Source organism: Lolium rigidum, chromosome 7 (genome assembly GCF_022539505.1).
Source record: "Lolium rigidum isolate FL_2022 chromosome 7, APGP_CSIRO_Lrig_0.1, whole genome shotgun sequence".
Taxonomy (NCBI): Eukaryota; Viridiplantae; Streptophyta; class Magnoliopsida; order Poales; family Poaceae; genus Lolium; species Lolium rigidum.
In genome coordinates this window covers 159,554,302-159,568,270 of record NC_061514.1, presented here as the reverse complement: position 1 = coordinate 159,568,270, position 13,969 = coordinate 159,554,302, and the positions used below count along the sequence as shown (strand labels likewise).

The 13,969-nt window shown below is 43.3% G+C and overlaps 1 protein-coding gene across 1 annotated transcript; it reads right to left on the bottom strand.

The window, feature by feature from the left end:
* Positions 1–1,256: 1,256 nt before the first annotated feature.
* Positions 1,257–8,457, bottom strand: LOC124674332 (protease Do-like 8, chloroplastic). The gene is made up of 13 exons (XM_047210369.1): positions 8,290–8,457; positions 6,416–6,537; positions 6,185–6,267; positions 5,994–6,092; positions 5,622–5,688; positions 5,408–5,483; positions 5,256–5,322; positions 4,101–4,318; positions 3,182–3,249; positions 2,482–2,561; positions 1,900–1,986; positions 1,592–1,699; positions 1,257–1,466 (listed from the first exon to the last, which is right to left on the bottom strand). Exons 1-13 carry the CDS (start codon positions 8,421–8,423, stop codon positions 1,338–1,340), a joined length of 1,338 nt encoding a protein of 445 aa, XP_047066325.1. The 5' UTR covers positions 8,424–8,457; the 3' UTR covers positions 1,257–1,337.
* Positions 8,458–13,969: the final 5,512 nt, after the last annotated feature.

Here is a 13,969-nt window from a genome sequence, read left to right as displayed (position 1 = left end):
CGGGGACTCTCATCATCTCTTCTCCTCTGCTAGCTCTCTCTCTTGTCACAGCCGAGCTGATCGCTAGCTAGCTTGGTGGCGCGCTAGTTTTAAGGTGGGCAGTGGAAGAAGAAGCTCGGACCATCTTTGTTGCTGCCGCACTGCGTGCCTTTGTTCTTGTAGATATAGGTCACATCTGAAACAGCGGCGGGCGAGATCTTGGTCCAAAGGCATAAAGCCCAAAGAGATACGAGGTGCATTGGGCACACACCCAGCAAGGCCAACTAGATCGCTTTACACTTGAGCGGGGCTTCTTGCTTGTGCATTTGTTTGCATGTTTAGTGAAAAGAAGATAAGGGTTGGGAGCTAATATCGGACGGTAATGCAGGATTCTCAGTGGTAATCCACATGAACAAAAAAGAAAAGAGAGGTGATCGTGACCACGAAAGAAAGAAAGAAAAGCAGTGGGGTCTGTGTGTTCATGGCGCTATTTGGATGATCCTGCCAGGTGGAAAACAAAGATGTTCTGGGGACTGCCACTACTTAGCCTTGGAGGTTGGAGCTGGAGACCATCTTCTCTTTTGTTTTATTTCCCCTTTGGATCGTAGATCATCCAATCCAGACCCCTACTTTACCCTGTGTGCATTACTTTGGAAGCTTCTCTCTGAAGCAAGGAGCACGCGCCCCCATTTCCAAAAAAAAAAACAAACAAGAAAACATCTCTCGCTGTGCCCTGCTTTAAACTTACTGTCATCCTTGGGCTTGTTCCCGCCTCGTTGTCACGCCGGTTTGCTGCTGCCTTGGATTGAGTGGGGTCAGTCCAGAACCCAAAGCCAAGGCATCTCCCCGTTCAAAGATCCAAAGCCGCAACGCAGCCAAAGCCTCACGCTCTTGCCGCTCCTAGGGACATTCCATTCCATTCGCTTCCTCTTTCGCTTTCTCTTTTCCAAAATTCCTTGGTTCAACTTAAAGCACCTTGTTCATTCACCATCCATGTCCTTATGGATCTGCTCCGTGCAGCCGAGCCGTGTGCCTCAATAGGCTGGCGCACCGCATGACGGTGGTGAACCTCTTACCTGTCTGCTTTGTGGAATGAACACCTGAGGAAGCTACGAAATGGTGGCGTGCTCTCGATAAAAGATTGCCACATACCACATGGAACGATCTTGCCTACTAACACGAAAGGTTCGAACGAATCGAAAAAAACGAAATGATGGCTGTGTGCATCTATTGATGCAGAGGCCGGGGCTACGCTCCCATATCGAAAAAAACCGAAAGGTTCGAACGAATTTCCATTAATTAAATCCATGTGGAGGTCATCAGAGTGTAGATTTGGGAAGGGGTGCTTCAAGGATACATCATATATTTGCCTCTTCCAAGGACAAGGCTATCGGAATCGTCTCGGTGCCTCTCCTGATTGTCAGGGTCACCGTGTCGCCAACATTGTAGTCATCTAGAACCCTCAGGAGGTCGGACTTGCCTTTGATCTGCTCCATAGGTAACCATGTGAGAAATGAGGGGCAGAGGCCAAAGGATACACCTATCTAAACTATACTGTAGGATTCATATAAATAAAAATTAACAAAGGGAACTTGATTAGCAAAGCACTCACAGGTTTGCCATCGACAGCAACAATGACATCACCAAGAACAATATTACCAGCAAAACCCCTGCCTAAAGGAATTAGACCTGCTTTTGCTACAGCGCTACCTGGAGGAACCTGCAGAAAAATAGATTTTATTGGATGAGGATATACTAGTGCGCAATAAAAGCTTCCATTTCCAAAAAAATAAAAATACTAGTGTAAGCAAAACATGTTTCTGACAGCCCCAATCTATTAATTAAGAAGGAGAGAATTGCCCAGTTAATCATATTTCTGTGTGCCCAACAGAGCAGATGGGTACCATGGATTCAGTTTACCTTCAGTATAAGAGCACCATCGCGGACATTAAGCTGGTATGCAATCTGATCTGGTGCAAATTCTACGTTCAGGCCAGCACGGAGAACCTTGAATGGAGAGAAGTAACCACCACTTAGACTCAAATAAGATGCAGAAACCAATCACATATGTCAAAAATAAAATAACCACACAATCGAATAAAATAATCACATATGTCAGAAAGGGGGGGGGGGGGGGCTTAGTTTGGAGACAAAATGCTAGAAATTGTAAGTATAGTGATCTGCCAAATATTATTCCAATAATTACAGAACCCCGCAAAGGATAGCTAGTGAAAATACTTAAATTTAATGTGAACTTGTTCAAATCTTTTAGTTACTGCCATGCCCGGAAAACTGAAACATATACACATAAGACAAGCATCATAAAAAGGAAAAAAAAAATCACTGATAAATAACTCTCTGCTGCAAGACGATGTTTTTATACATGAATATTATGCTTCTCTGCACATATGTCATCACCATAAGATGACATGATTTTAAGACCATGGTTAGGAAAATATTGGTATTAAGGTGATGGTGTGGCTAGATGTCTAAGCAACATACCTTTCCAGACTGAATTAATTGAGGAACTATATTAAGTATCGTTGATGATTGTATAGCAAAACCAACACCTGCTGACGTTCCTGCAACATTGAAGAAATAATTGGTAGAAGTCGGATCAGTGATGTAGTTGAATCTGAGATATGAAGCCAACTTATTGGCTGATATTCGGCCAACGACTAATATATCAATCCGTCACTAGGTGAAAAGTTACTATTAAAAACACCTGGCCTTAAGGATGCAAACAGATGGCAAGTTAGAAGAATGATATGTCAAAATAAAATAAAATAAATGAATTTAATTCACAGGTAACCTCTATACAAGACAGAAGTCATTCAAAACATGCCATCACCAATAACAGTCAGCATAATGCACCAACTAAAAATTAGAAAATGGCGCTGAAATACAGAAATTGGGTAAGCATAAGATCTCTGCTAGTTGAGATCATGATAGTAAACAGTGGTTGTGTCTTACTAGTGTTAAACATACTCTTTTCAATGCTAACAAGCATAGTGACTCAGGAATAGCTCAACTAAACAAAGCGGAAATATCTGATAACATCTCAGCATGAAATTAATTAATTCTAGCTTATGGATGGAGAGACGCAATTATGATTTCTAGGTGCAGTTTTTTTTGGAAAGAAAACGGTGAGGGAGACCCCCACTTTTTTTAACAGTACATATCAAAATGGAAGCAAGCTAACCTGTCTGTGTAAAAATTGCTGTATTGATGCCAATCATGTGACCTTTTGAATCTAGCAAAGGACCCCCACTGCATCAAGGTTCATCAGACTACATGGTTAGTAAAATGCTTTATAATACCTTTTTCACATTTAGTTTTTCTACTAGCATGATAGGCATTGGTTGATTATTAGTGGAAGGTGCTGCCGATATATAGCATATAAACTACCACTTTCAATGAATGATACATTTCAAAAATCAAAGTATGGAGTTTGCTATCTTGGAGGCCATAGTGCCGGTAATAGTAAATCACTTGTATGAAGAGGGAAACAATGGTTGAGGTTACATCTTAAATGTGGTGGGCTAGAATATACAATATCAAGCATACATAAGTAGTTCAATGAGCGGGTGTCACAAAGAGTTAAGACTTGAAGGTTACATACTAAAGTTTAAGACAATTATTGTAACCAGTTAACCACTTGTATGATTACTATGCCAACTGCCATAGATAACCCGTTAACCACTTATATGATCACTAGGCCAGCCGCCATATCTGGAACTTTGGTCCAAGTTCTCTCTTAATAACGCTGATGCCAATCACTTCGAAAAGAAAAACAGGTAATACTAGTTTCGTCTGTAAATCAACATAAGTATACTTCACTGTTTCACCATTTTGTATTTCGCAATGTGTTATTGAAAGAAACATACAAACATAATTTTCAAGTTAGGTTAAACTAGTGACATATATGCCTAGGAATGCCTTAAGAAACAGATAATGACATATAAAAGTGTAACCAATCCTCAAAGCATTATTGTTAATGGCAGTTTTTACTTTCAACAAGAAGTTCTGGGATCTGAAATGCAAAATTTAAATTGTTCTAAAAAAATTAAATAAATTTAGTGATCAATTTTGTAAAACAGTATTATAGCATATCCACAAACCTATTCCCAGGGTTAATAGCTGCATCTGTTTGAATTCCACCTCCAATCGTCACTCCAGCTTGACTAAATATATCTCGATTTAAACCACTGATAACACCAACAGTCAGTGTATGGTCAAAACCAAAAGGATTTCCAATTGCTAAGCATTGCTGACCAACTTTCAGAGCCGAGGACCATCCCACAATAATTGGCTTCAAGAGATCTGAAGGGGCGTCCACCTGTGACATATAGACATGTCAATGTATGGAATTTTAGAAGAGGAAGTATTCAATGAGATGTTTCCCGAAGCAAATTATAGCAACAATTTAACCAACATAACTATGATTGACTAAAGATGAACTCATGAGAATATCGAGAAGGGACTTTAAGCTGTAGCAGTGGACGTACTCTGGAAGTCATTTGTGAGTGTATTTTGTGTACTAACAACATAGTATAGCTTTTGCAATGCATGCACATGAACCAGACTGACAGGGTGGGTATAATGTTAGCAGTTTAACATGATCATCTCAGCCAGGAATGTTTTCGCCAGGTCTTTCTTTATGGAAGCCTTCAGCACAGGTGCTTCGGGCATTACGAAGCAGAGAAACGCCAAGGTCTTTGGTTAATAAAATGAACCATGCCGGAACAGGGTGGGCATACGTTAGCAGGTTAACATGATCATCTCAGCGCTATAAAACCCATGGCAGCACTCCCAAAAAATAGATGAAAGGACGAGAAACAAGAAATAAAATGAACCAGGCCAGAACAGGGTGGGCTCCACCATTCTTTGGTCTCATAAATCATTTCATCTCTATATCGGTTTCGCTGAAACCTTGTCATATCACTTATAACTAAAGTAACAAGACAAACTATTCGCATGCCATTTATGTAGCATGGAAGGGTCAGAGATGAATTAAAGGAACGGCAAAAAAGTTAAGCTAGCTGTCAAGGAGTCAAGTTGAAGTCATTAAGTTTCCCCGGAACTCCCTCGGTCCCTCCCATTTTAATGTTTGTTCACTTATTATGTTTAAGCTTTATATGAGGTGATTATATATAAATTATCATATAATTTGAAATTAATCATATCAATAACAATACTCTTTATATAAAAGCAGCAGCATTTTTAATTAAATCCTGACCCCTGATTCAGAAAATTTCATCAAAAGGCATTTTTACCTTAAGAACAGCAAGATCTTTAGAGCGGTCTGCACCAACCAATATTCCTTCGAAGTTCTTCTGTATCCTTTCAAGTAGATACATGATAGTATTTATTATCAATTGCCTAATTAGATGCATATATAAGGAATTATAGTTACATAAGAATTTACCCTTCAGCAGCAAGAATGTTGACACGTGCAACAACTTCACCGAGCTTTGGATTTCTTGAAAGAGCATTGCCAACCACTGTCATGATACAAACATTGCAAATACATGCATATATCAAAAGTAATAAGTTCAGTTTATTATGTACACAGGAGCAGAGTCAACTGCAAAAAGTAGCCCTGCGAGGAGTAGGCTATGTTGATCATGTGATTTTCATACCATGATAATTTGTAACAACATGTCCAGACTCATCCCAAACTACTCCAGAACCATTTCCTTCAGGGATCTACAATACATGTTAAGAAGATTCTTTCAAACAAGAGCTTGTCACATCTTTAATGAATATATTACAGTCTAATTTAGAAAACATGCATACAAAGGATACCCTAGAACAAATCAGCAATGATAAGTTAACTGTAGCCTGATCAAACTATTAGACGGGCAAAAAGTGTGCGCTGCTTAGCACGTCACATTCTAGTGCTTCTAGCCTTCTAGGAGCAATACTCATATGCCTGTATTAATTATTAGTATAACATTAACAATGATACTCGTGGTCTAAGTTTATAACATGCGAGCATGTGTTTAGTTTACCTCAACAACACCAGTTACATTGAGCTGGGGGCGTAGTGTCACATCAAAAATGTTGACAACCGAATATGTATTTGTTTCAAAAAGCTCCGCGATACGTTTCTGTCATACAGGCAGCAAACAAAGAAAGGTAAATATGCTTTGAGAGCGAGTAGATAGGATAAGGTGTGTTCAACAGAGTATTGACTAGAGACCTCAGTTGGAAATAGTGGACCAGATGGAAATATCTTAGGAGTTACATCCTCAATTTTGACAGATGGATCACCCAATGCAAGTGCTGTAACAATAACATATAAGGTTATAGAATCTCACATATCATGATCATAATAAAGTAACCCTATTACAAAGATAAAATTATGTGGTACATGAAAGACAATGAATTAATTATAATTAACACCTAAATTACCATGCCACTTGGTCCGAACCTGAGAAGTACCTTGAAGAATGTAAGCAAAGGCAAAAGGCTGAAAATGCAATAATCTTCCTCCTTGATGCAAACAATATAGGTTTGGTTGAGATTTCACCAAGTTCACATGTTTCCCTTAACCTGCACGAAAATTCACACGCATAAGCACATAGTCGCAGGGAATTATGGATGCAATAGCAAATAGCAACAGTGTTGTTTGATATCAGGTCAGCTTAAGTGTGTACTCATAGAATGTGGGGGGGGGGGGGGGGATAGATGGCGCTTGCTAGTGATAACGTTGACCAACGGGGAAATGATCCCTCCCTTGGCTATACGTTGTTAGATAGGATGAGACTCTCCCCGCGGGGCAGCAATAGCTACGGGACGAAGCGGTATCGCTCCGCGTCGCTCCCCGCGGGCGACCGGGGCGAACCCTAGCTCCACCCGCGCCGCCACCCCTCCTCCTCCCCTCCTCCCCCGCCGCCGCCGGTGAGCGCCGCCGGGCAAAGCCCGCGCGGTGCCGGCAGCGGCGGGTTCTCTCTCAGCCGCGCGCGAGGGGGTCTGCGCAGGGCAGGCTCGGCTTGCGGTGGTGCTCCTCGGGGCTTCAGGCGCTTGGTCCGACGGTGGCGGCAGGGCGTGACGGCGGCAGTTCCAGCCGGAGGCGGTGGCGAGCGCAGTCCGTGGCCATGGGCGGCAGCGGAGGGCGACGGCGGAGGGGGCCTGCTGGCGGCGCGGCCTGGATTGGGGCCAGTTGGGCTCCGATCTGGGCACTGCGGGCTTGTCCAGGGCCAGGAGGGTCTCGGTACGGCAAGCCGGCGGGGCGCTCCCCTAGTTGCACCGCTGCTTGTTCTAGGTCTGGGCCAGGCGGGCCCAGATCTGGCGGCCCTGGCAGCAGCGTCCGACCCGTCTCTTGTTCAGGAAGGTCGCTGGGATGCTCTTGCTGCCATTCAAAGGCGAGATCTTGGATGCCGACAAAGTGACCGGCTCGATCGGCGGCGTGGCGGTGTCGGTAACGGTGCGGCGGTGTCCCCGGGCGTTGCGGCGAGGGTGCTTCTTTGCGGCGGTGTACGGCCTTGGCCAGGGCTGTCTTGCGAGGAGTGAGGTCGCGGTGACGCTGCGCATGCTATGTGGCTAACACACTGCGGTTCGGTTGGGGGCGACTTGGCTAGGCTTGGCACGGAGCTGCAGATAGATGGCTTAGGCGGCATGGGTGTAGCAGCGCGGCGGCACGACTAATGGGACTCGATCGAGACCTAGCAGGCGGCTGGGCATGATCTTGGCCTAATTGGTAGTGCTACTGCGTCCGGACGGCGGTCACCTCGCGTGGCGGAGGGCGGATCCCCTCCCCTGGCTGCCGTTGGCCTGATGGCTGCTGGCTATGTGTCGGCCTGCCCTGTCCAATCCGCCGGCCTTGCGGTGTTGTGGCTAGGCCATGGGCTCGAGTTCATGCCGGGGCGGCGGACCTGGAAGGTGGACTGCGCGGTTGGCTCTACGGCGGGCAACGTTGTGGTGGTGGTGGTCTCACTCTTCGGCCATGAGGATGGCGTGGAGCGGACGGCGGGAGATCCTGGTGTTGGCGGCACTTAAACCGGTTTAAAGTTCGCCTCTCCCTGCGAAATTACCGCGAGCTGGAATTCGAACCCGGGTGGACTGGCTGCGCACTTGCTTGCCTTGCCACTGAGCTAGAACTCAGTTCTCGCTTGCTAGTGATAACTGCTAACGAGAAATGCAATCAGACTCGTATGTTCTAACAGAGTGATAAATTGACAAATAATTGCTTGCGGATTATGAGACGGAATATACATGGACTATCTGATCTGCAGCTATTCGGTTATTATCTTGAGAATCGCATGTATCTAAAAATTGCCGAAGTACGGCGAGAGGCAGGCAGACCTCGGAGACGTTCCTTCGCCGTTGCGGTCTGCGGAGGCGGCGCAGTCGACGACCACCCTCCGGCGGCCGAAGCGCCTGCCCGGTGCACGCGCGGCGGCCGCTGTGGCGGGCGCGGCGCAGGCGAGGCAGTGCATCCGGGAAGCGGGGATTCTGCACTTCGAGTCGATGTGTGTGTGGCGCAGAGTCCCGACTGAGAGTCTGAGATGATACGCGGAGAATTTGCGGTTGGAGAGAGGACGACGACGTTTCACATCCAAGTCCACGACATTTGTGCTTATTATGGCACATATGGTTATGCAGCCAACAACATCAATCAATTAAATTAAGAGTTATTACTCCCTCCCTATGATGAAACATGTTTGAAATTTATCTAAATTTTTCACTTGAATTTATCTAAATTTAAATGTATCCAGATACGTTTGAATTTTGATAAACTTCCGAGATATTTCATAGGACTGAGGGAGTATTCCAGTTACTTGTAAAATGAAGAGTTTATTTCAGTTTAAACTGGTATATATTTGCACCCTGGTAACACTTTGAACCATATACTCAGTATCTGTAGTTTCTATACACAATTGAGTGTCCCAGATTTCTCTAAAATTGTCTTTCAAAAGATGTTGCAGATTTATCTTCAACAAACCCCTTCCATCCCAAAAAAGATGTCACGCATTTATCTAAATTTAAATATATCTAAACATGATAGATATATCTAAATTTAGATAAATCTGTACTATCTTTTTATGCAAAGTTAGTATATTTTTTAACACTTTAGATGAAAGTTTATTTTAGTATGAACAAAAAGCTTTTTGAGAGATTTTTTGCAAGGAAATTGTCATTTTTCCAAAATATAGAATAGTTAGTTATCATGGTATATCCTATCTAAGAAACTTAAAACTTTTTGATTTTAAGATGAAAAGGGCTCAGCCTGGTTCCATTACCGAAAGCCTTCAAACTTACAACATTTCAGTTTTTCTAGCTCCTCATGGAAAAACTAAGGTAGCTTACAACAACACAACACCCAACTTTTGTCCAAAAGCATCGAACACTACTGAGAACTTAAAACCAACGTTAACTAAAGATGACTAAGGCCTAGGCATCACTCTGAAGCCTTCTCCATCTCCAACAAACATCAATGTGTTTGCCTCCAAAGTCCTCGCTATGTTAGACGTTGTGATCTTCTATGCTTTATCACCCTCGCGGAGCTGGTTCTGCACCATCACCTCCATCTCCGTCTTTGCCCTCTTCTTAGGTGTCAACCAGGCTTCAGCCACAACAACATCGATGGAGCACGTTCTAATGCCTCCAGAGTGCTCACCACCTCCAACAACCTTCCTTTTTCCACCTCTTTTAGAAGGATGATCCATTGAGCAAAAGTGTAAGACACACTTCTCCATATCACCTGCATTCCAACCCATGGAGTTTGATTGAAACATATGTCATTTCTAACTAATTAACCAGATAATCCACATATTAATCCACATATTTCCAGCATTTATCATATTAGACACCATTTTTTTTGTTATTGTTCCATAAGTCAGAAAAGTCAAAGATGTAGAACTAATGTTCAAGATCTTCCTAATCTCTGACTAGGCAGCAGATGCAACAACACATTCAAAGAACAAATGGTTGCAAGACTCAAGTTCATTGCAAAAACATTGGTCAAGTCATCAACTAGCTGCCTCTTAACAAGGTTATGTGATAACCCGATTTTTTTCGAGTTATTATTAAATTAGGGATTAAATGCTATTTTGTTTCTAATTATTTTGATATGTGCTAATCTCTAGTTTTAAATTTGGACGATTTTGTACATGTCCACTAGCTAGTACCAATTAATACATGTATGTACTGATTTGAGTTAAATACTAGTAGTACTAATGCATGTGGATGGATCTCTTCGGTACGTGCATGTACATATTTACCTAGATATGCATGCGTGATTAGCTCACGTGAGAGAAGAGTAGAATTCAGGTTCTTTTCGCACTCATGCATGTCGGCATGGTATTTAAATCCTGTAGAGTCAACGTGGCTTTGTTCTAGCGGGAGTACAAGGCTGTGCTGGCAGTAGCCCTTTTGCTTAGTCACGAAATACTGCTACGTGGATATGCTTAGCGTCAAAAGATCAGTTGGCAAGCGGCGAGCGGCTAGATATTTCAGTTGATCGAACCGACGTCCAACATCTATAAATAGGCAGCTTCCTTGCTGCTCTATTCCCTGCGCGGAGAGTGAGATAGAGCGAGCGAGGGCTAGAGCTGAAAGAAATAGTGAGATTAGGAGTGAGAGAGGATCCGGCCGTACGTGCATGCTAGTCATGTTTGGTGGAGTTCAAAATATATGGAGGCGCTGCTGAAATACACATGCGTCTTAAGTCGTAGACTAGGTCTTATATTGTTGCCGGGTTTTCTTAGCGAAGGATATATTGGTTTACTATCCGAAGATAGAGATATATTATTCAGGCAAGCTGTTTATACTCTCTCATATGATTTTGTAGAATATAATATGTATTGCTGTTAAATACATGATTTAGTATTTGATCTGGGATATGAGATATTCGTGGGCTAATCCGCCGGTGTCGTTACGCGGTGATGGATCCGCTGGAGCCACCGGTACGAATCGGGCATTAGCGCGAATATCGATAGAAAGTGATCAACATGAGAGATACATGTTTTTATAAGAGCAAACTTGGTGCTACGAAGGTAAACATATTGTACCGGTCACGGTTCGGGTATGGGACTGTCGTGTTCTCCGCTGGGGACGGCCTCTCGTTCGGGAACGTGTCGGTGATGGATCCGTAGGAGCGACCGGCATCAGTAGGTCAGAGTGTCCGGGTCTTAGCGGGTATAAGAACACTGCTTGACTAGCGCAATCTAGTCAAGACTGTCGATGTCGGAGTACCCCTCTGCAAAGTGTAAAAGTGTGAATTTCACCCCTGTGATTCCCGGGTAGGGAAACTTACTTTCATGTGTGGCACCATGACTTTTAAATTGCCTAATACCTTAACCACATGTTGATGTTTTTCAAAAAGTATTTCTATTTTACAATTTATATGATTGTGTATAATCGGTTTGCTGAGTATGACTTGTCGTACTCACCCCAGCTCCCCAATGTTTTTATCAGAGTTGTGCAGCGAAAGATGTCGTTATCAGAAGATCTCGTCGTCAGAAGATTAGGCAGGCCAGCGGGTGGGAAGCGATGTAGACAATCTAGTTGTAAATCTGGTGTAAATGTAAATAAATATATAATTTGGTGTATTTGAGTTTCTCGAGATCCACTGTGCTGGTTTACGCCTGTATTTTAGCCTTGCGCGAGTATAAGCCTCTCGGTTTATAGGCGCGCGGCGGCTGTCTCGTCCAGACCCGGTCTCGGGGCGTGACAGTTAAAGTGGTATCAGAGCTCTAGGTTTTAGGACGCGGGGAAAACGGGTAGATCGTAAAATTTATAGCCATGGTCTCTTGAGTAGGAAAAATTGCAGTCCTTACTTCTTGTTCTGAACTTAGTCGTTCATTTTCTTTTGTTGCATGAATAATCTATAGTGTGTTGCATATATTTTCGTGCCATACATGCTAAGTTGTGAACTTAGTTTTCTTTCGTTGCATACTTACTTAATATGATTGCTTATATTTTGTACTTGATCCCAAGTTTAGATCAGTTCATGTTTTAAGCTTGTGCAAGCCAAATCAGTATAGATTTTGGTAGTGAATTTCGGGGACGAAATTCTTATAAGGTGGGGAGGATGTGATAACCCGATTTTTTTCGAGTTATTATTAAATTAGGGATTAAATGCTATTTTGTTTCTAATTATTTTGATATGTGCTAATCTCTAGTTTTAAATTTGGACGATTTTGTACATGTCCACTAGCTAGTACCAATTAATACATGTATGTACTGATTTGAGTTAAATACTAGTAGTACTAATGCATGTGGATGGATCTCTTCGGTACGTGCATGTACATATTTACCTAGACATGCATGCGTGATTAGCTCACGTGAGAGAAGAGTAGAATTCAGGTTCTTTTCGCACTCATGCATGTCGGCATGGTATTTAATCCTGTAGAGTCAACGTGGCTTTGTTCTAGCGGGAGTACAAGGCTGTGCTGGCAGTAGCCCTTTTGCTTAGTCACGAAATACTGCTACGTGGATATGCTTAGCGTCAAAAGATCAGTTGGCAAGCGGCGAGCGGCTAGATATTTCAGTTGATCGAACCGACGTCCAACATCTATAAATAGGCAGCTTCCTTGCTGCTCTATTCCCTGCGCGGAGAGTGAGATAGAGCGAGCGAGGGCTAGAGCTGAAAGAAATAGTGAGATTAGGAGTGAGAGAGGATCCGGCCGTACGTGCATGCTAGTCATGTTTGGTGGAGTTCAAAATATATGGAGGCGCTGCTGAAATACACATGCGTCTTAAGTCGTAGACTAGGTCTTATATTGTTGCCGGGTTTTCTTAGCGAAGGATATATTGGTTTACTATCCGAAGATAGAGATATATTATTCAGGCAAGCTGTTTATACTCTCTCATATGATTTTGTAGAATATAATATGTATTGCTGTTAAATACATGATTTAGTATTTGATCTGGGATATGAGATATTCGTGGGCTAATCCGCCGGTGTCGTTACGCGGTGATGGATCCGCTGGAGCCACCGGTACGAATCGGGCATTAGCGCGAATATCGATAGAAAGTGATCAACATGAGAGATACATGTTTTTATAAGAGCAAACTTGGTGCTACGAAGGTAAACATATTGTACCGGTCACGGTTCAGGTATGGGACTGTCTGTGTTCTCCGGCGGGGACGGCCTCGTTCGGGAACGTGTCGGTGATGGATCCGTAGGAGCGACCGGCATCAGTAGGTCGGAGTGTCCGGGTCTTAGCGGGTATAAGAACACTGCTTGACTAGCGCAACCTAGTCAAGACTGTCGATGTCGGAGTACCCCTCGCGAGTGTAAAAGTGTGAATTTCACCCCTGTGATTCCCGGGTAGGGAAACTTACTTTCATGTGTGGCACCATGACTTTTAAATTGCCTAATACCTTAACCACATGTTGTTGTTTTTCAAAAAGTATTTCTATTTTACAATTTATATGATTGTGTATAATCGGTTTGCTGAGTATGACTTGTCGTACTCACCCCAGCTCCCCAATGTTTTTATCAGAGTTGTGCAGCGAAAGATGTCGTTATCGGAAGATCTCGTCGTCAGAAGATTAGGCAGGCCAGCGGGTGGGAAGCGATGTAGACAATCTAGTTGTAAATCTGGTGTAAATGTAAATAAATATATAATTTGGTGTATTTGAGTTTCTCGAGATTCACTGTGCTGGTTTACGCCTGCATTTTAGCCTTGCGCGAGTATAAGCCTCTCGGTTTATAGGCGCGCGGCGGCTGTCTCGTCCAGACCCGGTCTCGGGGCGTGACAGGTTATCTCTCGTGGGGACCCTGTTTTGCGACAATAACCAAAGAAAGAAATGTATTTTAGAGGGAATTTTTAAACTCCAAACAGTTCGGACCCCCCAAAATGGGTCGCAAATACTCTTTTCTTAACTTACACTAGTAGGAAACTAGCTATAGGTGGGATGCTATTCTGTGGCGCACCAGTTTCGCGTGCGCCACAACATTTATTCCTGTGACGCATCAAACAATGTGCGTCACTGAAATAGCGTACTTTTGTGGCGCACCTTCCTCATATGCGCC

Bases quoted from the DNA above. Each gene is read 5' to 3' on its own strand.
- LOC124674332 (XM_047210369.1), bottom strand. From the start codon at position 8,423: ATGCACTGCCTCGCCTGCGCCGCGCCCGCCACAGCGGCCGCCGCGCGT. The intron at 5,689-5,993 runs GTAAACTAAACA...CATGTATTGTAG, and splicing joins ATGTAACTGGTGTTGTTGAG to ATCCCTGAAGGAAATGGTTC. The intron at 1,467-1,591 runs GTGAGTGCTTTG...CCTATGGAGCAG, and splicing joins TTGCTGTCGATGGCAAACCT to ATCAAAGGCAAGTCCGACCT.